Genomic DNA, 23,366 nt, shown 5'->3' on the forward strand with positions numbered 1-23,366 from the left:
AGCCCCTCGGTGGCTTCCGGGTCACGTGAGCGCGCTGACACCCTCGGCCAGCCCCCACCCCCGGCACGTCCACGCCCCCACACCCCAGAGAAGCAGCGGGTTCCCACGCGCCGCTCACTGTCCATACGGACACGGTGTGTGGGGTCTCCCTTGTGAACCGGTTTCATCTGGGCGCCTTGTGGCAACTCCTAGGGGTGACCGGCGACCAGCTGAGCCTGAGCAGGACCCCAGTGAGGAAAGCCTGTTCCTCCTGCTGCCGGGCCCCCAGGAGCAGGCTCGTCCCCCAGCCGGCCGGGGGGGGGGGGGGGGGGGGGGGGGCGGGACAGGGTCCCTCATTTTACGGATGAGGGAACTAACTAGTGGGAGAGAGCGAGTGAAATGCCCGGGATTACACAGCTAATCAGAGGGAGGGGAGCCGGGTCTGATGGGCGCCTCGGCCCCTGCCCTCAGCCCGACCTCCTCAGGGCCCCTGCCAAGCTCCAAACACCCCCACCCAGGGCCTGGCCTCCGGTCAGAGTCTCCTCCCCACCCAGTTCTGGGAGGTTCTATCAGGGATCCTTGGGAAGCCTCTAAAGTTCTATTTGATTGAAAATTGAGGTCTGTTTTAAATGTTTTTCTCTGAACCAGTAAATAAGGATTCTTAGTTTTTCTGCAGCGGTAAGTTCCTGACCAGGGCTCCAGGCTGGGACCAGGCCCGAGGAAGGACGAGGGGAGCCCACGGAAGGGCCGCCACGGGGGTCTGTCCTGCCTGCCTCCCCTGGCCACCCAGTGCAGGTGGGGGGGGGGCGCGAGCACAAGAGAAGCAGCGACCCCCCTCCCCCCACCCAGGCACAGAGCAAGTTCCTGACCGGGAGGACCGGACGCCAGCCCGGAGCCCCAGAGCAGGAGCCGCCGCGCCTACCGGAGCCCTGGCCTGGGGCGAGGGCAGCTTCCCAGCAAGGGCCCAGGGCTCCTCCCGCTGCCTCCTAAAGGCCAGCGTGCCCATCCTGGGCTCCAGGGCCTCTGAGCCTCACCCCACACTAGGCTCAGTCCGTGGGGCCTCAAGGGGGGGCCCCCACCTCTAGGACCCCCCCCCCTCATTCACCATCCACTTGGAGGGTCAGGCTGAAGAGTGGCTACAGTCCAGCGCCCTCAGCGGGCAGAGCTGGCGGACAAGCCAGAGGGCCCCGGAGCCCGGACCAAGCACCTGGGCCCAGGCGGCCTCCCCACCCCCACCCCACCCCGGTGCCCTGCCCACCACGGGGCCCAGCGCTCTTCTCCAGCTTCGCTTTATTGGCCCTTGGGAACCTGGGGTCCTGGGGTCCTGGGGGGTGTGGGCAGCGGCCACCCGGCGCCGGCACCAGACGTGCTCAGTTCATGCCCTGCTGGGGAATGAAAGGCACAGTGAGCAAACCCCCAGGAACTGGGGAAAGGGTAAAAGAACCACCCCGTTATTTTTAAATAGCACATCAAGAATGGGGCCCCTGGGGGGGCTCAGTCGGTTGAGTGTCCGAATTCCGCTCAGGTCATGATCTCACTGCTCATGGGTTCGAGCCCCACATCGGGCTCTGTGCTGACAGCTCAGAGCCTGGAGCTGCTTCAGATTCTGTGTCTCCCTCTCTACCCCTTGTCTCTCAAAAATGAACATTTATAAATAAATAAAAAACACATCAAGACCATGATGGTGTCAGCAGCCAAAACCAAGTGCTCAGAAAATCCTCACTTTGTAAACACTGTGTCAGGAATGGAAGTCGAGACACAGTGGAGGCAGCTGCACGGTGCTGGGGGCGCGGGAGGAGGGGGGCGTCCACACCAGAACCAACAAGCGTGTTGTCCGGAATACTCTGGCCTTGATTGTGTCAGTGACCCCGAGAGCCCCTCCGCTGTCCGCCCCGTCCCTCACCCCTGCTCCCCCTCCCCTCCCCCAGAGCACACACTCCGGGAGGGTGGAGAACAATGGGTACCATGAATTAAGGTTTTAAAAAAAATTACTAGTTCTACGAATGTATAAACAGTAAGGAAATGCTCAGATTTGGGGGAAGTGGGTTCTGCGAGGGCCACACAGGACTTTTCCTCCCCCGGACACCCATCTGTCAGCAAACAGGTGGGCGCCCGGCTCTCCTTACTGAAGACACACAAAGGACACGCGTCCGTTGACGTTGGCTCGGACCAACCCCGCTCACCTGGGTCTGGGCCGCACACCGCCTCTTCCTCTTACTCTTCTCAGGCTCTGCAAGTAAGAGTTCCAGTTTCCTCTTGGAGACGGTGAGCTTGGGCCCCCTGTCCTTCTCACTCCGGAGTCTGGGTGGCGGCCGGGACCCTGGGGTCCTGCCTGGCGTGGGTCTGCCGGGCTCAGCGGGCTCCGTGGCCGGGACGGGGGGGCCGGCCGCCGTGGGCCACTCCTCCGCCATCCTCCAGTCCTCTGGGGCTCCGGAGAGCCTGGGCCGCCCACCCCCGGGCTCCGCAGGGGGCATGTCCACGTCCTCGGCCTCCGGGGACGCAGGGACCCCGCTGGCAGCTTCCCTGAGGAGGTCTGGGGCTCCTGAGGAGAGAGGGTCTTCTACGTGGACTTCCGGACTCTCGGGGTTCAATGCGTGTGAAGGGACAGCACAGGTCACGTCGCCCGGACAGCAGGTGCCGAAGCTGTAGGCGGAACGGCCGGGGGGGTCTTCCCAAGACTCGCCGTCGCAAGGATCTAAAACCTGGGGACATCGTTTGTTTCTGAGCCAATTGGCAACTTCTACCAGGGCAAAGGACAACACGCCTAAATTATTCCTTCCATCAGTGATGGCGGCAAATCTCGCCTCTCAGCCTCACAATCGTTAAAAATGCATTAGACGGCGCCTGGGTGACTCAGTCAAGGGTCGACTCTTGATTTCGACTCAGGCCATGATCTCACAGTTCGTGAGTTCGAGCCCAGCATCAGGCTCTGCGCTGAGGGATTCTGCCTCTCCCTCCCTCTGCCCCTTCCCCACCAGCACTCTCTCACCTCACTCTCTCTAAATAAACTTAAAAAAAAAAAAAAAAAAAAAAAGGAATAATAGGGGCACCTGGGTGGTCCAGTCAGTTAAGCATCCAACTTTGGCTCAGGTCGTGATCTCTCAGTTGACAGGTTCGAGCCCCGCCTTGGACTCTGCTGACAGCACAGACCCTGCTTGGGATCCTCTGACCCCTCTCTGTCTGCCCCTCCCCAGCTTGCACTCTCAAAAATAAACACTTAAAAAATTAAAAATAAATAAATATGCATTAGACAAACACCCCAGAGCATCCAAAAAGCCTGAGGGCCCACCATCACTGGGCGCCCAATCTGAGCACCGCCGTCACTTGAAGCCCTTTTCCCAGTGCTGTGCACAGGCCGGTCCACACCCCCCAGCCCACCACCCGGGGGAGGGGAGGGTGTCTGAGCTCACGCCCTCCCAGAGTCCCCTAGCACCCAGCTCTGCTGTGTGCACCTGACCTTGTACCCCAGCTCCTTGACCTGAATTTCCTACTTCTGACCTGACCTTATACCCAAATTTCCTATTTCTTACTCTAGCTTTTTGCCTTCCTGCCTGACTGATTAGCTCTGGGAGCGAAGGTCTCCAGGAAAGTCTAAGGCCCCGTGACTGACCACCGTCACCTCCCATGCTAACAGTGGGGAGCTGCACCCCCAGAACTCCCAGAGCTACACAGACGCCTCCTCCCAGACACGCCAGGGGCCCTGTGAGGACCCGTAACCTGCCTGGTCTCCCTCCTCACCGACCACGGGGCTTCAGCCACACCCTGAGAAAGAGCCCCGGGGCTGAGCCAGTGCAGGGACCCCCACGGGGTCATCTCACGCGGGCGGTGAAAACGTCCCGAGGCGGCCATTTCTTCTATGGACGGTCAATGCGGTTACATATTCCCCAAAAAAGGGAATAAAAAGAGCTAACGCCGTCATCTGTAGGCAACGGTAATCATTTCAGATTCAGAAATCAGAGTTGTCAGAATTCACAAAGCCAGCATCCTGCAACCTGTGATGGCCTCAAGGTCCAGGCCCAAGGGGGTGCGAGCGGGCAGGGGGCTAACGGTCCCAGCCTGCCAACCAGCCAACAGCATCCATGCTTACACCAAGGGACGCCAGGATAGGACGTTTGTCCCCTGGCTAGAACGGTTCAGAAGGACAGGTCAGCAGACACAACCCCTCTCTCCAGCATGACCTGTGTCTCAAAACACCATCAGATCCCCGAACTGATTACGGAGACTGGCTTTAATTTTGACTGAAATCAACGTGGAGGGGCGCCTGGCTGGCCCAGCCGGCAGAACGTGCCACCCCTGGTCTCCAGGTTGCGAGTTTGAGCCCCATGTTGGGGGTAGAGATTAATTTTGAGATTGCAGTTACTCACACTCACGGTCTTGTCATCCCTCCAGGACAAGCTACTTTGAGTCTTTTTCTTACAATTTTTTGGGGAGAAAAAAAAGGAAACATCCTTTTTGTTTCATTCTAGCACGCACCTCTCTCCAGAGACCTTCAATTAAGTCCATGTGATTCTTTTTGTGATTGATCTGGGGAAACGTGTAAAAGAAAAAAAAAAAAGAAAAGCGCTGAATAATCTTTCTACAAAAGCAGGTGGCCAGCAGCTCAGCGTTCAAGAGCAAGGCACCGAGGGCAGCCTGCAGCCCTGCTACGCCGGACCCTCGGTGGGCGGCAGCCCTCGGGGTGGACAAGAAGGACCCCCTGGCCTGAGGGACTGAAATGCAAATCTGGGCCACCGGGAATAGGGAAACTAGACCCAGGAATGTGGCAGGAGAGCGGATTCAGCAGCTGGATTTAATCAGGGAGAGAGAACCCCGGAACTTATTCTAAACCCAAAGCCAGGAGATCATGGAAGATTCTAGATCACCCGTCCTAACCCCTTCCTTTACGGATGAAGCCCAGACAACAGCCAGGCCTTGCTTGCTCAGGGTCCCTCGAAGAACCCAGGGCTGGCACCAGATATTCTAGAACCTTCCTCACTAATCCCAGGCTGCCGGGGAAATCAGCTCTTTCTCATCAAAAGACAGACTCCCAAAGGACAGGAGTCTGAACACATCTGCTTTTGGGAAGAGAAGCCCCGTAAAGATTTTACTAAGAACCGCAGAGAATACCCCTTCCATGGAGGGTGAGGGCTCCGAACAAGGGTTTCTGGTCTCGGGCACACGGGGTCTCCCGCCCTCCCTGCCCTGCCCCCATCTCCACTAGCAGGGGAGGGGCAGCGAGCAGGAGAGCACCTTGAAGCGATGGGGCATGTTTCTCTGCCTCTTCCGGAAGGCGGCCCTGGTGCTGGCAAATGCTGCCCTGATGCAGTTGGGCTGGCGGGACCTCAGAGCAGCCATGGCCGGGGAGGGGGCCTCCTGGGACGGACTTTTCACTTCACTAAAAAACATCAAGTTCACAGGGACAAAGCACAGGTCACTCGCTGGTTGCTGGGGGTGGGTGAGGGGTGGACCACAAAAGGGCAGGAGGGAACCCTCTGGAGCTGTGGGACTGTGTGCCGTGGCTGTGACGGCCACCGCTGGGCAGGATGCATGTCAGAGGCAGAGCTGCGTCCCAACACGACTGGATTCCACGGCGGGATCCCCCCTTCCCAGGACAAATCCAGGGAGTCTTCAAAAAGTGTCTTAGTGAACCAACGGAGCTGGTGGCGTGGGAGCGTGGCCCGTGGGCTTCGCCTTGTGTGGTTTGGAAAGCCCCTTCGCACCGAGAAGCTCCCTCGTAGCGAGCTCGTTGGAAATGTCACGCATTCACTGACACTGAAAGTTCTAGACTGCTGGGGGGCACCCACTCACTTCAAATGTCCTCCCCGTTTAACAGATGAAGAATGTGAGCCCAGGATGGGGACTGACTCCTCACCCGAGGTGACAGAAACTCAGCTTTTCCCAAGGGTGAGGTTGTTAAAAAAACAACTTTTTAAAAACACAACAGGCACCCAAAGAAGAGCGAGAACACCCACTCAAAATACAAAACAACTTACCAACGGCACGAGGGCTGCAAACCTACCCCCGTGGCGTCTCATGTCACTTGCTTTCCTCAAGAGTCCTTGCGCGACGGCACCGCCAGGCCCTGTAGGGAAGCACGTCCGTCACAACACACATGGCTGCCTCCCGCTTCCCAAAGTGGGCTCCGTGGAACACCAGTTTCCGGCAAAGGTCAGGGAAACGGGAAAGGAAATAAACAGACCCTAAAGCACAAGGCACGTTAGCATTTTCACGGCCAGAAAGGTTCCCAGCAAAAATCAATTTCCTTAAGTATTAACCGAAGTCCATTTGTACTTCCTTCAGATGTCACTAGTTTTCACCTCGTGTCCTATCCCAGGCTCCGGGTCCCACCCAGGACCCTACACTCCATTCAGTTGCCACGGCCGCTTAGCCGCTCTCGGCCGTGACAGCCTCTCTGGTCTCCTCGCTCTCGATGACTTGGCGGTTCTGAGGACCGTCTTGTAAGATGTCCGTCACTGGGGTTCGTCTGACGTTTTTCTTCTGAATCCACAAGGACTATGGGTTTGGGGAGGCTGCCCAGAGGGCCAGTGCCCTCATCACAAGGGTCACCACGGGGGCGCCTGGGGGCTCAGTCAGTTAAGCGTCCGACTTCGGCTCAGGTCATGATCTCACGGTTTGTGGCTCGAGCCCCGCGTCGGGCTCTGTGCTGACGGCTCAGAGCCTGTTTTGGATTCTGGGTCTCCCTCTTTTTCTGCCCCTCCCCTGCTCACACTCTGCTTCTTTCTCTCAAAAATAAGGATTAAAAGTATTTAAAAAGAGAATCATTAAAAAAAAAAACAAAACTATTAAACGTTATAAATACATGAGGACCTCCAGACCCTGACCATGGACCGCCCTGTGCGTCCCCAGGACATGCTGGCCGGATCCACACATGGGCTTTTTTTTAAATGTTTGTTTGTTGAGAGACAGAAATGCAATGGAGGGGCAGAGAAAGGCAGAGACTTTTTTTTTTAATTTGCTTTTTTTTAATGTTTTATTTATTTCTAGGAAAGAGAGAGAGAGAGAGAGACAGGGTGAGCAGGGGAGGGTCAGAGAGAGAGGGAGTCACAGACTGAAACAGGCTCCAGGCTCCGAGCTGGCAGTCAGCGCAGAGCCCGATGCCGGGCTCGAACCCACGAACCGCGAGATCATGACCTAAGCGAAAGTCGGACGCTTAACTGACTAAGCCACCCAGGCGCCCCAAGAAAGGCAGAGACTCTTGAGCAGGCTCCACACTCAGTGGGGAGCCCGGTGTGGGTGGGGCTCAATCTCAGGACCCTGGGGTCATGACCTGAGCTGAAATCAAGAGACGCTCAAATGACTGAGCCGCCCCAGGTGGCCCCACACTGGCTCCTTTCTACTCACTTGCCCATAAGCAGCTACACCTGCGGGGCAGGACGCTAGCTCGTGAACTATTTGCAGGTGGGATGTAAGGGCTCCAAGGCTCAGCCTTTTACCCCAAGGGCCGCCTGTCCCCTCACAGCTGCGGGGGTGGGTGGGAAGCTCATGATTTCAGGGGAGCAGGTGAGGCCCGGGGCAGCTGCGGAACGTTAGCCCATCCCCTTCGGGCGCATGTTTGAAAATCTCCTAATGGAGAGTTTAGAAGTCACCACCTCTGCCCCGAGAGCCACCAAATCTCTAGCTTCGAGGGAGTCCTGGGTGTTAAGCTCTAACCCTCAGTGCCACACCGCCTCCCCCCCAGCATCTGCCCGGGGGGCACACACCCGCTCCTGTGCACCCACACGCACCTGCACCCAGGCCCCCCCCCCAGCCTCTGGGGACCCCGGTCTCCATCTCCCGGCTCCGCACCTCCGGGCCCGGCTGCCAGGCCTCTGCTGGGATCTCTAACAGGTTCTTCCAACTTGACTGGTCCAAGGTCAGCAGCTGACCTTCTGCAAGCCGGTCCCCCGCCCCCGGCCCCCAGGCCCAGCTTCTTGCTGCTCAAGCTAGAAAAGTCTTCCCATCACCCCCCACCTTCCAAACTCCACACCCGCTGACCAGCCAGCACGGACTTTACCCTCCAGAGGAGCCCAGAACCCCATTGCTTCTCCCCGCCTTCCCCACCAGAGCAATGCCGGTTCCTCCCTTCTCTCCCCTCCCAGCTCCGCTCCCTCCACCCCTCCAGAGCTGGGGGTCCCACCTCAAGGCTTGAGCCCCTCACTTCTAACCTCTCTTTACACTAAGGCCACCCTCCCACGAGGCCCCAGCTCACATTTCAACCCCCGCCTCTCACGCACGCGCACGGCACCCACCCTGGTCCCTGTCACTCTGGCAGTCCCCGCGCCCTCCTGCTCCTTCTCTGGGGCCCGCGGCGCCTCTCAACGGGGCTCCATCACCTGGCCATCCTGCTTCTCTGTCCACAGCTGTGTCCCCAAAGCTTGGCATAGCACAGAACACAAAGTCGACGCTCAACAGAGATTTCCTGGACGCCCGTGTGCGTGTCCCACAGACCCCCACATCCGCTACATCCAAGGCCAAGTGCATTTTTTAATATCCAGTAGTCACGGACGGTTCTATTTTTTTTATTTTTTTAAATGTTTAATGTTTATTTACTTTTGAGAGACAGAACGCAAGCAGGGGAGGGGCAGAGAGAGGGAGACACGGAATCCGAAGCAGTTCCAGGCTCCGAGCTGCCAGCACAGAGCCCGACGTGGGGCTCGAACCCACGAACCGTGAGATCATGACCTGAGCCTAAGTCGGACGCTTACCCGACTGAGCTGCCCAGGCGCCCCAGGGTGCATTTCCCCCCAGGAGGTGTCCCTGCCCCGCAGTCTCCAGGGTGGCTACACTGACCCACCCCCAGCCCCAAGCCAGACACCAGGCCCCTTTGATGCTGACATGACCCAGCTGCCAAACGGCTCAGAGTCAACATGGTAATTTGTTACAAGATGAACACTTGGCCCATTTTCCTAACAAAGCTTTACAATTTCTGCTTTATAAACAGAATGTTTTAGTGCATTAATAAAACGCTGGATAATAAATGGCAAAGGGGCGCCTGGGTGGCTCAGTCTGTTAAGCATCCAAATCTTGATCTCAGCTCAGGTCTGATCTTATGTCGTGAGTTCAAGCCCCGCATTGGGCTCCATGCTGGGCATGAAGCTCACTTAAGATAAATAAATAAATAGGGGCACCTGGGTGGCTCAGTCGGGTAAGCGTCCGACTTCGGCTCAGGTCATGATCTCGCGGTTTGTGGGGTTAAGCCCCGCGTGGGGCTCTGTGCTGACAGCTTGGAGCCTGGAGCCTGCTTCGGATTCTGTGTCTCCCTCTCTACTCCTCTCCTGCTCACGAGCTCTCTCTCTCTCTCTCTCTCTCAGAAATAAACATTAAATTTTTTCAAATAAATTAAAAAAATTAACAAATGAATGAACATATAGCCATTTTTACACTTTTCTAATTGTGAGGTTAAATGCCTGCCAGCGAGGCAGGAAGAAGGAAAAGGTGATGGGCCAAGACTTTCCCCAGAGCCCAAAGCCCCAGAGACTGGGGTGGCCTCGTCTCGGGGGAGGGCAGAAGGCGGGACGTCCAGGTCCAAGACTCCTTAATCTTTGCTTCAAGCTCCACGGGACCTGCCCCAGCCCCTTGTCACTGCGCCCCTGGAGCCTCGCCCAGGAAGGGTGGCCCTGGGGGGGGGGGGTCAAGCCCGCTCCCCAGCTGCATGAAGCTGCCTCTGACGGTTCCTACCTGGAGCCCAGAAGCCCAGGAGCCGGGGCTACAAACGGAAGGTGAAGGTGAAGTCCAGACAGCCAGCTTCCGAGGGGTGGGGGCCGCGGGGAAAGAGACGCTGGTCTGCAGGGAGGAGCAGAGCACAAGCAGAATGATCTTTTGACAAAGAGGAACTCAGTGAGTCTCCTCTCAAGATCTAGAAAAAAGGAGAACAAATATGGTGAGCCGCCTCGCCCCGCCCACCGCTGTCAAGAGGCCGGGTGGGTGTGGGGGGAGCGTCAGAATTCGAACCAGGTTTGTTCTAGGTTGATCACTAAGGTGACCTCACTACTCAGTCCATTTTGCATCTCTGCTTTAAAGGAAAAGAATCTAAAAGTTGTCTCTTGGGGCACCTGGGTGGCCCAGTCAGTTAAGCGTCCGACTTGAGCTCAGGTCACGATCTCGTGGTTTGTGGGTCCGAGTCCCGCGTCGGGCTCTGTGCTGACAGCTCGGAACCCAGAGCCTGCTTCCAATTCTGCGTCTCCCTCTCTGCCCCTCCCCTGCTCGCCCTCTGTCTCTCTCCCTCTCAAAAGTAAATATTAAAAATGTTTTAAGTTATCTCTTAACAATATTCATTAATAGCGACAACCCTAGTGCAAGCACAGCACCGTTTCTTTGCAATAAAATTTGTTCTGGAAGACTCAAACTCCACATCCCCGAAAGCTGTTCCTGAGAGGACTGGCTTTATTGGGGTGGAGACGGCGGTGGTCACATGTCTATCGTTTCACGGGACGCTCTGCCTTCATTCCTCTACCTGCTTGACACAAACTTAAGATCTGGTTCAGGCTTCAAATATCTGAGCCCCTTTCCTGGCCCAGGCACCGGGGAGCACAGGAAGCTGGTGAGGGTTTCTCTTCCGAGTATAAACACCACCCCCCAAACACACACACACTCTATGTCCTTCGGACACGTGCCCTTTAGGGACGGCTTCATCATCCCCGCAGCCCAGCCCCTGGGCCAGGGTCAGCACCTGGGCAATAGTCACTCAAGTCTAACAGTCTAAAGTGAAGTCAGAGGAGGACTTGGGTGCTTCAGTCGTGCGACTTCAACTCAGGTCATAAGAGTTCGTGAGTTCGTTGGGGCGCCTGGGTGGCTTAGTCGGTTGGGCGTCCGACTTTAGCTCAGGTCATGATCTCGCGGTTCGTGGGTTCGAGCCCCGCGTCGGGCTCTGTGCTGACTGCCAGCTCGGAGCCTGGAGCCTGTTTCAGAGTCTGTGTCTCCCTCTCTCTCTGACCCTCCCCTGCTCACGCTGTCTCTCTCTCTCTCCTAGAAAAAAAAAAAAAAGAGTTCATGAGTTCGAGCCCTGCACCAGGCTCTCTGCTGTTGGCACAGAGCCTGCTTCCGGACCCTCTGTTCCCCTCCCCTCTCCCGCTCAAAAACATTAAAAAAAAAGTTAATAACAAAAAAAAGACAAAAAATAAATGAAGTCAAGACAGAGACTGAGAATTATCTCCCTTTCCTGCCTGCGGGTCCCACCCTTTATGATCGGTTGTTGAGGGTGGGCTGGGGGGGGGGTGGCATCACGGTTTGTGCTTCGGTACACAAATAGGTGTTTTTCTTTTTTAATGTGTATTTAGTTTTGAGGTAGCACAAGCTGGGGAGGGGCAGAGAGAGGGAGGCACAGAATCAGAAGCCGCTCCAGGCTCCAGGCTGTCAGCACAGAGCCTGATGAGGGGCTCGAACTCACGAACTCACGAGACCATGACCTGAGCAGAAGTCAGACGCTCAACCGACTGAGCCACCCTGGTGCCGGAGGGTTTTTTCCCCCGTTCCCTCCGCCTCGTATTAAATCTTATGATGGACACCTTCCTACCATACCTGATATTGTTTTGACCAGACACGTTTTGTGTACAGTTACTCTGAGCTATAATAACAAGGAAAGACAGGATTTTCTTTTCATGTCTCTTACCCCAACTGAAAAAAACGACAAGCTTATCACTCCCGGGGGGGCCTGGCCGGCTCAGTACGCGGAGAGACTCTTGATCTCAGGGTCCTGAGTTCAAGCCCCATTTAAGCACAGAGATTAATTTAAAAAAAAAACAACACCTCACAATTCGCATTCCAGACAATGTTGACGAAGCCTTAAAAGGGGGGAAACAGAGCCTTTCCGATGAAGTCAATTCTCCTTTTACCTTGTGTTTGTGAGTCGACCTCTCTAAAGCCCCGGGGCTCGTGTCAGAATCCATCGGGTCACAAATTTCTACAGTGAAAATGAGAACAGCCGTTCACACGGAAGGAATTCACGGAAAAGCTGGAGCACAGGACCCCGGGGTTTTATTTATTTTAAATCAGGTTGCCCTGGAGGAAACCACGAGTTAAAATAATATTCTGGAGAAACACGCTGTAGCTTTGCAGAGAACCACAGGGTAATTCCCAGGTGTCCTAGAACTTTCCTGCGGGTTTGAAGGGGGAGGGGAAGGTGTCCAAGCTTCTCAACCACAAGCGGTTTCATGTCTGAGGGCAAAGCAGGGTCAACCTGGGGGCCACCCTCCCACCCTGACCCTGACCCTGGGCAGAGATGGCCCAGCACCCAGCACCCCCACCCCTCCCCACACAGAGGCACCCCTTTTTTTTTCTTTAATGTTTTAATTATTTCTGAGAGAGAGAAAGAGAGCGCGGGTGAGCAGGGGAGGGTCAGAGAGAGAGGGAGACACAGAATCCGAAACAGGCTCCAGGCTCCGAGCTGTCAGCACAGAGCCTGACGCGGGGCTCGAACCCACGAACCTGAGATCATGACCTGAACCTGAGATCATGACCTGAGCCTAAGTCGGACGCTTAACCGACGGAGCCCCCAGGCGCCCCTGGAGGCACCCCTTCTTAACCCCTCGCACTTCATACCTGGGGGGCAATGGAGGACCCCACCCCCACCCCACCTCGGCCTTGACCACACACCTTGCCCTCCCTGGAAGACTGGATGTCCCTCCACAAGGGGGAAAAGGGGGAGTCTCCAAGGCAAGGACCCCAGACCCATTCGGTGGGGGCCGGCAGCCGCAGGGACAGGCGCCGGCGGGGGGCGGGGCGGGGGGCGGGGCAGCAGCCCGGACGCCGCGAGGAGCCGGCCCCGGGGCGGGGCGTGGTGCCCGGGTTGGCCCGGGTGATCCCCGGCTCACCTTCTGAATGGCTTGTCCATTTCGGTCCCAGTGGTCACCGCCGGGCCCCGAAGGGATGGGGGGCGAGGGGTCTGCGGCCGGACCTGTGTGACGTCACAGCCACCTCCGCGGCGACGGGCGAGCGCCCCTCCCTCCCGGCTCAGGCCCCTGCGCCCCGCACCCCTGCGCCCCAGCTCCCTCGCCACCAGGGAAGCCCTCCTAAGGACCTCATTTTGTCACGAAACCTTGAGCGACTCCCCTGTGCCCCGGGATGACCTCCAAGCCTCTGAACGCGCCCACCCGCCGCCCCCTCCGGCAGTACCCGAGGACTGCTCGCGCCCCAGGGCTGCAGCCGCTTCCAATCTCCTTCCAGATTCAGGGTGGCCCGAGCCCCTCCCCTCCCAACCACTCACCGCTCGGACTTCACCCCTCCCCCATCTCTGGCTTCTTAAACCTTCGGAGCTGAGTTTGGCGCCTCCTCCAGGAAGCCTTCCTGGACCTCGAAGTATTGGTTACAGGCTCCTCCTCTGCGTTCCCACCGCCGGCCAGATCAGCCTGTGTGGAAGTTGCCCATGGATTTCTACTGGCCCAGGAGTCCATGGTCCTAAGGGTTCCAATCCCAAGTTCCCTTCCCCGCCTCACCCATCCCCCAGGGGGCATGGCACAGTAACTGCTCAAACATAAATTTTGAATGAATGACAGGAATTGGCGAATTGTATATGCCACAAGTCATGTCAGCTGTGAACTCACTACTTTATTTAGTACCTTTTTAAAAATTTTTTATGTTTGTGTATTTATTTTGAGAGAGAGAGAATACACGGACATAAGTGGAGGAGGGGCAGAGAGAGAGGGAGAGAGAGTCCTAAAACAGGCTCTGCTCGCTCTGCACAGAGCCCTAAATGGGCGCCGACCCACAAACTGAGATCATGACCTGAGCAGAGATCAAGAGTCAGACACAACCAAGCCAGCCGCCCAGGTGCTCCTCTTTAGGAATTTTTGAAGTCAGGAAGCATGAATCTTCCAACTTTGTCCTTTTTCAAGATCATTTCAAGACTCTTCTGGGTACCTTGCATTTCCACGTGAATTATAGGACCTGCTTGTCAATTTCTGCAAAACTGCCAGCTGGGATTTTAAAATTTTAAATTATTTTAATTTTATTTTATTTTAGAGAGAGCACACGTGCAAGCAGGGGAGAGGGACAGAGGGAGAGAGAGAATCTTCAGCGCTCCTCCCTCAGCCTAGAGCCTGACTCAGGGCTGGATCTCATGACCCTGGGATCATGACCTGAGCCGAAATCAAGTGAGATGGACGCTCAACTGACGGAACTAGTCAGGCGGCAACCCCACCCCCACCCCCACCCCCGCCCCTGCCCAAGCCAGCTGGGATTTTGGAAAAGGACTGTGTTGAATCTGTAGGTCAATTTGAGTAGTATTGCAATTTAACAATATTATGTCAGATGCTCAACATCACTAATCATCAGGGAAATGCAAATCAAACCACAATGATAGGGGCACCTGGGTGGCTCACTCATTTAAGCCTCAAATTTCAGCTCTGGTCATTATCTCCTGGTTCATGGGTTGCAGCCCCACGTCGGGCTCTGTGCTGACAGCTCAGAGCCTGAAGCTGCTTCAGATTCTCTGTCTCCCTCTCTTTCTGCCCCTCCCCTGCTTGTGCTCTGTCTCAGTCTCTCTCTCTCTCTCTCTCTCTCTCTGTCTCTCTCTCAAAAATCAATAAATCTTAAAAAAAAAAAAGTTAAAGGGGTGCCTGGGTGGCTGAGTCAGTTAAGCATCAGACCTTGGTTTTGGGCTCAGGTCATGATCTCATGGTTGGTGGGTTCAAGCCCTTTGTTGGGCTCTGTACTGACAGTGAGGAGCCTGCTTGGGATTCAGTCTCTTTCCCTCTCTCTGACTCTCCCCTGCTCACATCTCTGCCTCTCTCAAAATAAATAACTTAAAACCTTAAAAACAATTTTTTATTAAAAAAAAAATCACAAGGGACAGTTGGGTGGCTCAGTCGGTTAAGCGTCCGACTTCAGCTCAGGTCATGATCTCACGGCTGGTGGGTTTGAGTCATGCGTCGGGCTCTGTGCTGACAGCTCAGAGCCTGGAGCCTGTTTCCGATTCTGTGTCTCCCTCTCTCTCTGACTCTCCCCTGCTCAAGCAGTCTCTGTCTCTCTCTCAGAAATAAAAACATTAAAAAAAAATAACAAAAAAAACCCCACAAAGACATATCACCTTACATGTGTCAGAATGGCTAGTATCAAAAAGACAAGAAATAACAAGTTTGGGCAAGGAGGTGGAGAAGAAGGAGCCTTCGTGCACTGTTGGTGGGAATGCAGCCTGGTGAGGCCACTACGCAGGTTCCCCAAAAAGTTAAAAATAGAATTACCATATGATCCAGTAATTCTACTACTGGGTATTTACCCAAAGGAAACAAAAACACTAATTCAAAAAGATACATGCACTCCTGTGTTTACTGCAGCACTATTTACAATAGCCAAGATATAGAAGCAACCCAAGTGTCTATCAATAGCTAGATACATATAGATATCTATAGATCTATATGTATCTATAGATCTATACTCAGCCATAAAAAAGAGTGAGATCTTGCCATTTATGACAATATGGATGGGCCTAGAGGATATTATGCTAAGTGAAATAACTCAAATAGAGAAAGACAAATACCATATGATTTCACTTATATATAGAATCTAAAAAATAAAACAAATGAAAATAAAAAGCAGAAATAGACCCATAAATACAGAAAACAAACTGATATTTGCCAGAGGGGAGAGGGATAGAGGGATAGGCAATGGGGGAAGGGGAATGAGAGGCACAGGCTTCCATTAGGGAATGAATAAGCCAAGGGGACAAAATGTACAGCACAGGGAATCTAGTCAGTGGTATTGAGTAGTGTTGCATGGTGACAGGCAGCAGCTACACTTGCCGTGAGCACAGGACAATGTGTAGGCTTGTCACATCGCCATGTGGTACACTGGAAATTAATGCAACACTGTGCCAGCTATACTTAAATAAAATACAGACAAACACACACACAGTATTATCACTTCCAATCCATGAACATAGGATACCTTTTCATTTATTAGATCTTATTTCATTTCTTTCAACAATGTTTTATAGCTTTCGTGGGCAAATCTTGCGGGGTTATTTGTTAAATTTATTGCTAAGTATTTTATTCTTTTTGATGCTATTGTAAATGGAGCTGTTTCCTTTTTTTAATTTTTAACATTTATTTTTGAGAGACAGAGAGAGACAGAGCGTGAGCAGGGGAGGGTCAGAGAGAGAGAGAGACACAGAATCCGAAGCAGGCTTCAGGCTCTGAGCTGTCAGCACAGAGCCCGACACGGGGCTCAAACCCACGAACTGAGATCATGACCTGAGCCAAAATAGGACGCTTCACCGGCTGAGCCCCCCATGCTCCCCCAATGGAGCTGTTTCTTATTTTTATTTTTGGTGTGTTCATTGTTAGTATATAGAAATACAATCAATTTTTGTATATTGATCTTTTATCCTAAGACCTTGCTGAACTGATTGTTCTAATAATGGTGTGTGTGTGCGTGTGTGTGTGTATGTTCATTCTCCTTTGGGTTTTCTACATGCAAGATTATGTTATTTGCAAATAGAGATAATTTTTACTCCTTCCTGTCCAATCAGGATTCTTTTTATTTTTTTATTTTGACTAACTGTGCTGACTCAAACCTCCAGCACAGTGTTGATTAGAAGTGGTGGGAATGAGCTTCCTGTCTTCTTTTTAATTGTGCATTTAATTGTAGACCAAATAGCCTGAGTATGTTTGAGTTATAAAAGTATGTTAGGGAAAAGATGAAATACTCACAGATTAAATGACATGATGAGGGAAACAAAAGGAAAAATGAACAGTAGGACCTCATCAAGATCAAAAGCTTCTGCACAGTGAAGGAAACTATCAACTATAAGGCAACTGATGGAACGGGAGAAGATATTAGGTTAGTATCCAAAATCTATAAAGAACTTATCAAACTCAACACCCAGAACACAATCCAGTGAAGACATGGGCCAATGACATGAACAGACACTGTTCCAAGGAAGACTTCCACATGGCCAACCAACACCTTAAAAGATACTCAACATCACTCATCATCAGGGAAATACAAATCAAACCGCAATGAGATACCACCTCACACCTGTCAGGGTGGCTACAACTCAGGCAACAACAGAAGTTGGCGAGGATGCAGGGAAAGGGGGACATTTCTGCGCTGTTGGTGGGAATTTAAACTGGTGCAGCTGCTTTGGAGAACAGTATGGAGGTTCCACCAAAAATTAAAAATAGAGCTACCCTACGACCCAGCAATTGCACTACTAGGTATTTATCCAAAGGACACAAAAATGCCTATTTGAAGGGGCATACTTATGAAGAATTGGAAGGTTCATAAACTATGTACCCCATAGTTTAAAGCACCACGATCAACAATAGCCAAATTATGGAAAGAGTCCAAATGTCCATTGACTGATGAATGGATAGAGAGGATGTGGTACATATATAAGCGGTGGAATATTACTCAGTGATCAAAAAGAATGAAATCTTGACATTTGCAACGATGTGGATGGAATTAGAATGTACTATGCTAAGCGAAATAAATCAGTCAGAGAAAAACAAATATATGATTTCACTCGTGTGGAATTTAAGAAACAAAACCAGATAAACATGGGGGAAGAGAAGGAAAAATAAGATAAAGAGAGAGAGGGAGGCAAACCATAAGAGACTCTCAAATACAGAGAACAAACTGAGGGTTGCTGGGGGCTGCTGGGTGGGGGGAGGGGCTAAACGGGCGATGGGTATTAAGGAGGGCACTTGTTGGGACGAGCACTGGGTGTTATACGTAAGTGATGAATCACTAAATTCTACTCCTAAAACCATTATTACACTATATGCTAACTAACTAGAATTTAAATACAAAGAAAAAAATGATATGATGCTGGGGCGCCTGGGTGGCTTAGTCGGTTGAGCGTCCGACTTTCGCTTAGGTCATGATCTCGCGGTTCGTGGGTTCGAGCCCCGCGTCGGGCTCTGTGCTGACTGCCAGCTCGGAGCCTGGAGCCTCTTTCAGTCTGTGACTCCCTCTCTCTCTGACCCTCCCCTGCTCACGCTGTCTCTCTCTCTCTCCTAGAAATAAATAAAAAACATTTAAAAAAAAAATGATATGATGCAATTCAGGAATTGCTTCAGAAAGCCGGGGCGGGGGGGGGGGAGGCGGAGGGCTCCTGCAGTGTGGATGGGCCCAGCTGGCCACGACCCGTTGGCTGGACAAGGACAGGCACGTGAGCTTCCATGTTATTCTATCTACCTTGTACCTTTGCAAGTCACATCATTGGAAAATGAAGAAAGTAAAAGAAGTAGGTAGAGCCAAAAAGAAAGAACTAAGGAGGTGAGGAGAATATTAGGGGAAATAGAAAGTGCACCAGGGAGCCGGAGCCCCAGGCTCGAACGCTGGGGCAGCCGTGGCCGCCACCATCCGGTAGAAATACTTCTCCCGCGGGACCGTATCGCATGCGGGCTGCCTTGCCCCATGGTGCCGCCAGGCCTTCAGGCTAAGACTGGTTGTATCCCTCAGGGGCCTTCTAACCTAGAGCTGTTTTACTTTGTTTTAACGGCATGGATCTGTGGAAGGGACCAGGCCAGATACCCTGCAGAATCTTCTGGTGTTGTCTTGCTGCTTCCTCAAAGCGTTGTTTAGCTTTTCCCTCTATCTCCCTCCCCAGTATTTCCTAGCGACTAGTTACCAGGATGGTCCCCTGTTATGGGCACTCAGGCTATGTTCAAATTTTCCATGCTGCAGTCTTGCAAAGAACATTCTGGTACGTTTCCCCTTGTGCAGGTGGGTAAGACTTTCTCTAGCACCAACCAAGAAGGGGAAGTAAGTTCTTTGTTAGATACACCAAACTGCTCTCCAGAGAAGTATCAGTTCGCACTCCCAGCAGGAGCACACGTGAGTGCCCATCTGCCGACGCTAGCCAACATTTGGTGACTTCTGACTTAAATTTCTGCCATTCTGATGGGTGCAAAATGCACCTCCTTGTATTCATTTCCCCTTTTGTGATCACCAGAGACCTTCTCACATGTCTGCTGAACTTTCAGGCAAAGAAGGGCACGAAGAGAGAAGAATCCATAGATTCCCATGTAGGGGGTTTGTAAATATCCTATTCCCACAATGAATGGAAATTATACATTAAGTGCTTTATTGGTTTCATCCATTCAACTATTTAAAAAAGCAGGTAGCCGAAGGGCACCTGGCTGGCTCAGGTGATAGAGCATGCAACTCTTGACCTTGAGCTCAGGTCATGATCTCACGGTTGGTGAGTTCGAGCCCCACATTGAGTGTAGAGATTACTTTATTTTTATTTTAATATATTTTTTAGAACTTTTTTTTTTATATTTTTTATTTATTTCTAGGAGAGAGAGAGACAGCGTGAGCAGGGCAGGGTCAGAGAGAGAGGGAGACACAGACTCTGAAATAGGCTCCAGGCTATGAGGAGCCAGACGCGGGGCTCGAACCCACGAACCGTGAGATCATGACCTAAGTGAAAGTCGGACGCTTAACCGACTAAGCCACCCAGACGCCCCTATTTTAATATATTTTTTAAATTTTTTATGTCTATATTTTATTTTGAGAGACAGAGACTGAGAACGAGCGGGGAGGGGCAGAGAGAGAGGGAAACACAGACTCTGAAGCAGGCTCCAGGCTCTGAGCTGTCAGCACAGAGCCCAATGCGGGGCTCGAACCACAGACTGTGAGATCATGACCTGAGCCGAAGTCGGATGCTTAACCGACTGAGCCACCCAGGCATCCATTGAGATCACTTTAAAAGTAAAAATAAAATAAGGGCGCCTGGGTGGCTCAGTCGGTTAAGTGTCTGACTTTGGCTCAGGTCATGATCTCATGGTTCGTGGGTTTGAGCCCCGCGTCGGGCTCTGTGCTGACAGCTAGGAGCCTGGAGCCTGTTCCAGATTCTGTCTCTCCCTCTCTCTCTGTCCCTCCCCTGCTCATGCTCTGTCTCTCTCTGTCTCAAAAATAAATAAATAAACGTTAAAAAAACTTTTTTAAATAAAAGTAAAAATAAAACCTTTAAAATAAAAGTGGATAGCTGATTTATCCTTTTTTCTTCTTTCATTCTGATTTGTTAGGGTTTTTTAAAATCTGTATTAAAAAAAAGCAGCCAGCGTTGTTTTTTGGACTACATTTCAAGCTCTAGGATGTCAATGGTCCAGTGAGGACCTTAGAGAACTTCCGGTAGCAGCTAATGTATGTTCCGAGCAGACGGATACACTTGGCGGACGGCACGCTCAGCTTGCTGGCTCTGCAATAACATCATGGAATCTTCGTTCAGAGTCTGACAGCGCTATTAATACACCATGACTCACCCAGAGCCCTGCCTCCTGGAATGTTCCCCCCCGGGGAGGGGAAGCAACTTTTCTTCCTATAGAAGAATAATCTGTAATCACACCTTCAAAGGTTTGAGTAGATCTTGAAGGCTTGGGAAAGGGACCAAATAGCCTCCGAAGTTGTACGGAATGAGTTAAACAAATTGCCATCTACCCAGAGAGGGGGAAATTGCAATTAAATTGACCCATTATTCATTCACGTCACAAATATGTAGCAGGTGCACCAGGCTGGCGGCCAGCATACAGGGCACGCGCCTGCCTTTGTGGGCAGACAGGGCAGCGGAGAGGCAGCAAGACGGGCCATCAAGGAAGCATCGAGGGACAATGGGGACAAATGCCAGGAGAATGGGAGAGTGTGGCAGGGGGTTTGTGAAGGGAGCGGCCTGCCTGGTGCAGAGGGGCAGCGGAGGGGGTGCATGAAGGCCTCCAGAGAGGGCAGCCATCAGTGTTGAGCTGCTGCCCGCTGTTATAGGGACAGCAGTGCCTCGGGAGGCCGGGACACAGGTGTCCCGGGACGAGCCGTGTGACGAGGCTCAGACGGTCACAAGCTTTGAGTGGGCTCTTTGACTCGAGTGGCCAGTGTGGGAAGAAGCCAGGGTCTGTAGGCCGTGCACGTGGGAAGTGGGTGCTGGAAGATACTAGAAGATACCGCGTGTCGTGGGTCCAGCTCTTGCTTCTCATGTGACCACCCCGTGCTCCAGTCCCCTCATCTCTCAGAGGGGTTGATGACGTCCTAACCTCACGGGATTCCCAACTCAAGTGAGATCCCGTGACAGCCTTGCTGAGGCTGGTGAATGGGTGTGTGGTGGTTCATACAACAATTCCTCATACTTTGTGTGTGTTCAAAAATATAACAGGAAATTTGCCATTTTGACCATTTTAAAAAAATTTTAATTTTTTTAATTAAAAAAATTTTTAATGTTTACTTACTTTTTTGAAACAGAGAGAGACAGAGCATGAGCGGGGGAGGGGCAGAGAGAGAGGCAGGGTCTAGGCTCTGAGTTGTCAGCACAGATCCTGACTCGGGGCTTGAACCCACGAACCACGAGATCATGACCTGAGCTGAAGTCGGATGCTCCATCGACTGAACCACCCAGGTGCGTCCCCCTCCTCCCACCAGTTTAGACCGTTTTTAAGTGTAAGCTCAGGGGCATTAAGCACATTCACAGTGTGGTGCAGCCCTCACCGCCATCCACCTCCAGGACTTTTTCTTTTCTTTCTTTTTTTTTAGAAATAGTTCATTGTCAAGTTGGTCTCCATATAACTCCAGGACTTTTTCATCTCCCCAAACCAAACTCTGTCCCCATTAAACATGAACTCCCCTCTCCCCATTTCCCCAGTCCCTGGCGCCCCCGGCTTCTGTGTCTGTGACTCTGACCACTGTGGGGATCCCCATCGGAGTGGAATCACATAGCACTTGCCCTTCATGTATGCCTTATGTCACTCAGCATGATGTCTTCAAGGTTCATCCAACATGTAGCCTGTGTCAGAACTTCCTTCCCTATTAATATCGAACATTGTTCCATTATACGGGCAGAACACATCATGTCCGTGCACTCATTCCGTCAGTGGTCATTTGGGTTGTTTTTACCTCTTGGTCACTGTGAGTACTAGTGTCATCGATGTGAGTGTGCACATGTCTGTTCGAGTCCCTGATTTCGCTTCTGAGTAATATACATGGAAGTGAAATTGCTGGATCATATGGTAATTGTTTCTTTCTTTTTTCTTTTTTGGTAGGATAACTATATTCATTCTACACTTTTTAAATAACAGCTTTTTAAAATATTTTTATTTATTTTTGAGAGAGAGAAAGAGACAGAGCATGAGCTGGGGAGGGGCAGAGAGAAAGGGAGACACAGAATTCGAGGCAGGCTCCAGGCTCTGAGCTGTCAGCACAGAGCCCGATGCAGGGCTTGAACTCGTGAACCACAAGATCTTGACCTGAGCCAAAGTCAGACGCTCAACTGACTGAGCCACCCAAGTGCCCCCAAATAACAGCTTTTTTTTGAAGTTTATTTATTTACTTATTTTGAGAGAAAGAGAGGGAGCGTGAGTTGGGGCGGGGCAGAGAGTGAGAGAGAGTCCCCAGCACGCTCTGCAGTGTCAGCGCAAAGCTGGACTCAGGGCTCAAACCCACCAATCAGGAGATCATGACCTGAGCTGAAGTCAACAGTTGGACACTTAACCAAGTAAGCCACCCAGGCGTCCCCAAAATAACAGCTTTATTGAGATATAATTCACATACTGTACAATTCATGCATTTGAAGTGTGTGCTTCAGGGGCGCCCGGGTGGCTCAGTCGCTTGAGTGTCCGACTTCGACTCAGGTCATGATTTCCCAGTTTGTGAATTTGAGCCCTGTGTCGGGCTCTCTGCTGTCAGCTCAGAGCATGCTTTGGATCCTCTGTCCCCAGCTCCGCCCCAACTCGTGCTTGCTCACTCGCTCGCTCTCTCTCAAAAACGTTTAAAAAAAAGTGGACACATCAGTGATTTTTGAGTATAATCAGTTATTCAGCTGTCACTGTAATCCATTTTAGAACACTTGGGCACCTCAGAAAGAAACACCATAGTCGTCAGCAGTCATTCCTCAGCGCCCCCCCCCAACCCCCCCATAGCCCCAGCCCATGCACCCACACATTTTCTTTCTGTCTCCATGCATTTTCCTGTTCTGGAAATTTCGTGTAAGTGGGATCATACAATAAACATATGGCCTTGTGCGCCTGGCTTCTTTTGCCTGCATGTTGTCAAGTTTCATCTGTGCAGTGGTATGAATCAATCCTTCATACACACCTTTTATGACAATAACACGATATCTGGAATGATTTTCCATTGCATGGATCGCATTTGGTTTATCTATCCATGTGTGGATGGGCATTTAGTTTGTTCCCAGCTTTTAGCCGTTATGACTAATGACAAGAAAAGGTATGTGGATGTTTTTATTTTCATTTCTCCTGCGTGGACACCTAGCAGTGGGATTGTTGGATCCAGTGGCAAGTCTACGTTTAAGTCTTTGAGGAACTGCCAGACTCTTCCAGAACAGCTCCGTCTCACATTCCCGGCGGAGATTCAGGAAGTCTCCAGGTTCCCCACATCCTCACCAACACTTGTTACTCTTTCTCTACTTGTGCACGAGTTTAAGAAATATGCCTAGGTGGCTCAGTTGGCTGTGCATCCAACTCTTT

General features: G+C 52.1%; 1 protein-coding gene across 6 annotated transcripts; it reads right to left on the reverse strand.

Moving 5' to 3' along the window:
* Window positions 1-1,252: 1,252 nt before the first annotated feature.
* On the reverse strand, window positions 1,253-12,838 carry LOC120244588 (chromosome alignment-maintaining phosphoprotein 1-like). 6 transcript variants are annotated; one of them, XM_039251193.1, is made up of 8 exons: window positions 12,768-12,838; window positions 11,790-11,857; window positions 9,637-9,814; window positions 5,978-6,040; window positions 5,209-5,353; window positions 4,453-4,503; window positions 2,163-2,681; window positions 1,253-1,364 (listed from the first exon to the last, which is right to left on the reverse strand). In XM_039251193.1, the coding sequence occupies exons 5-8, from the start codon at window positions 5,311-5,313 to the stop codon at window positions 1,350-1,352; spliced, it is 690 nt and encodes a 229-aa protein (XP_039107124.1). In that variant the 5' UTR covers window positions 5,314-5,353; window positions 5,978-6,040; window positions 9,637-9,814; window positions 11,790-11,857; window positions 12,768-12,838; the 3' UTR covers window positions 1,253-1,349. The 6 variants fall into 6 exon arrangements, with proteins under 6 accessions (XP_039107124.1, XP_039107121.1, XP_039107125.1 ...); XM_039251190.1 differs by having other exon boundaries at window positions 5,952-6,040; XM_039251194.1 differs by lacking the exons at window positions 9,637-9,814; window positions 11,790-11,857; window positions 12,768-12,838 and adding an exon at window positions 8,208-8,331 and having other exon boundaries at window positions 5,952-6,040.
* Window positions 12,839-23,366: the final 10,528 nt, after the last annotated feature.

Source organism: Hyaena hyaena, unplaced genomic scaffold, assembly GCF_003009895.1.
Source record: "Hyaena hyaena isolate Hyena2069 unplaced genomic scaffold, ASM300989v1 scaffold_386, whole genome shotgun sequence".
In the NCBI taxonomy this organism is placed as follows: Eukaryota; Metazoa; Chordata; class Mammalia; order Carnivora; family Hyaenidae; genus Hyaena; species Hyaena hyaena.

Coding starts and splice junctions, on each gene's coding strand:
- LOC120244588 (XM_039251187.1), bottom strand. CDS start 12,628: ATGGGTCTGGGGTCCTTGCCTTGGAGACTCCCCCTTTTCCCCCTTGTG. Junction 11,858..12,549: donor AGTCTTCCAGGGAGGGCAAG/GTGTGTGGTCAA, acceptor TTTTCACTGTAG/AAATTTGTGACCCGATGGAT. Junction 9,742..11,789: donor GGTCGACTCACAAACACAAG/GTAAAAGGAGAA, acceptor TCCTCCCTGCAG/ACCAGCGTCTCTTTCCCCGC.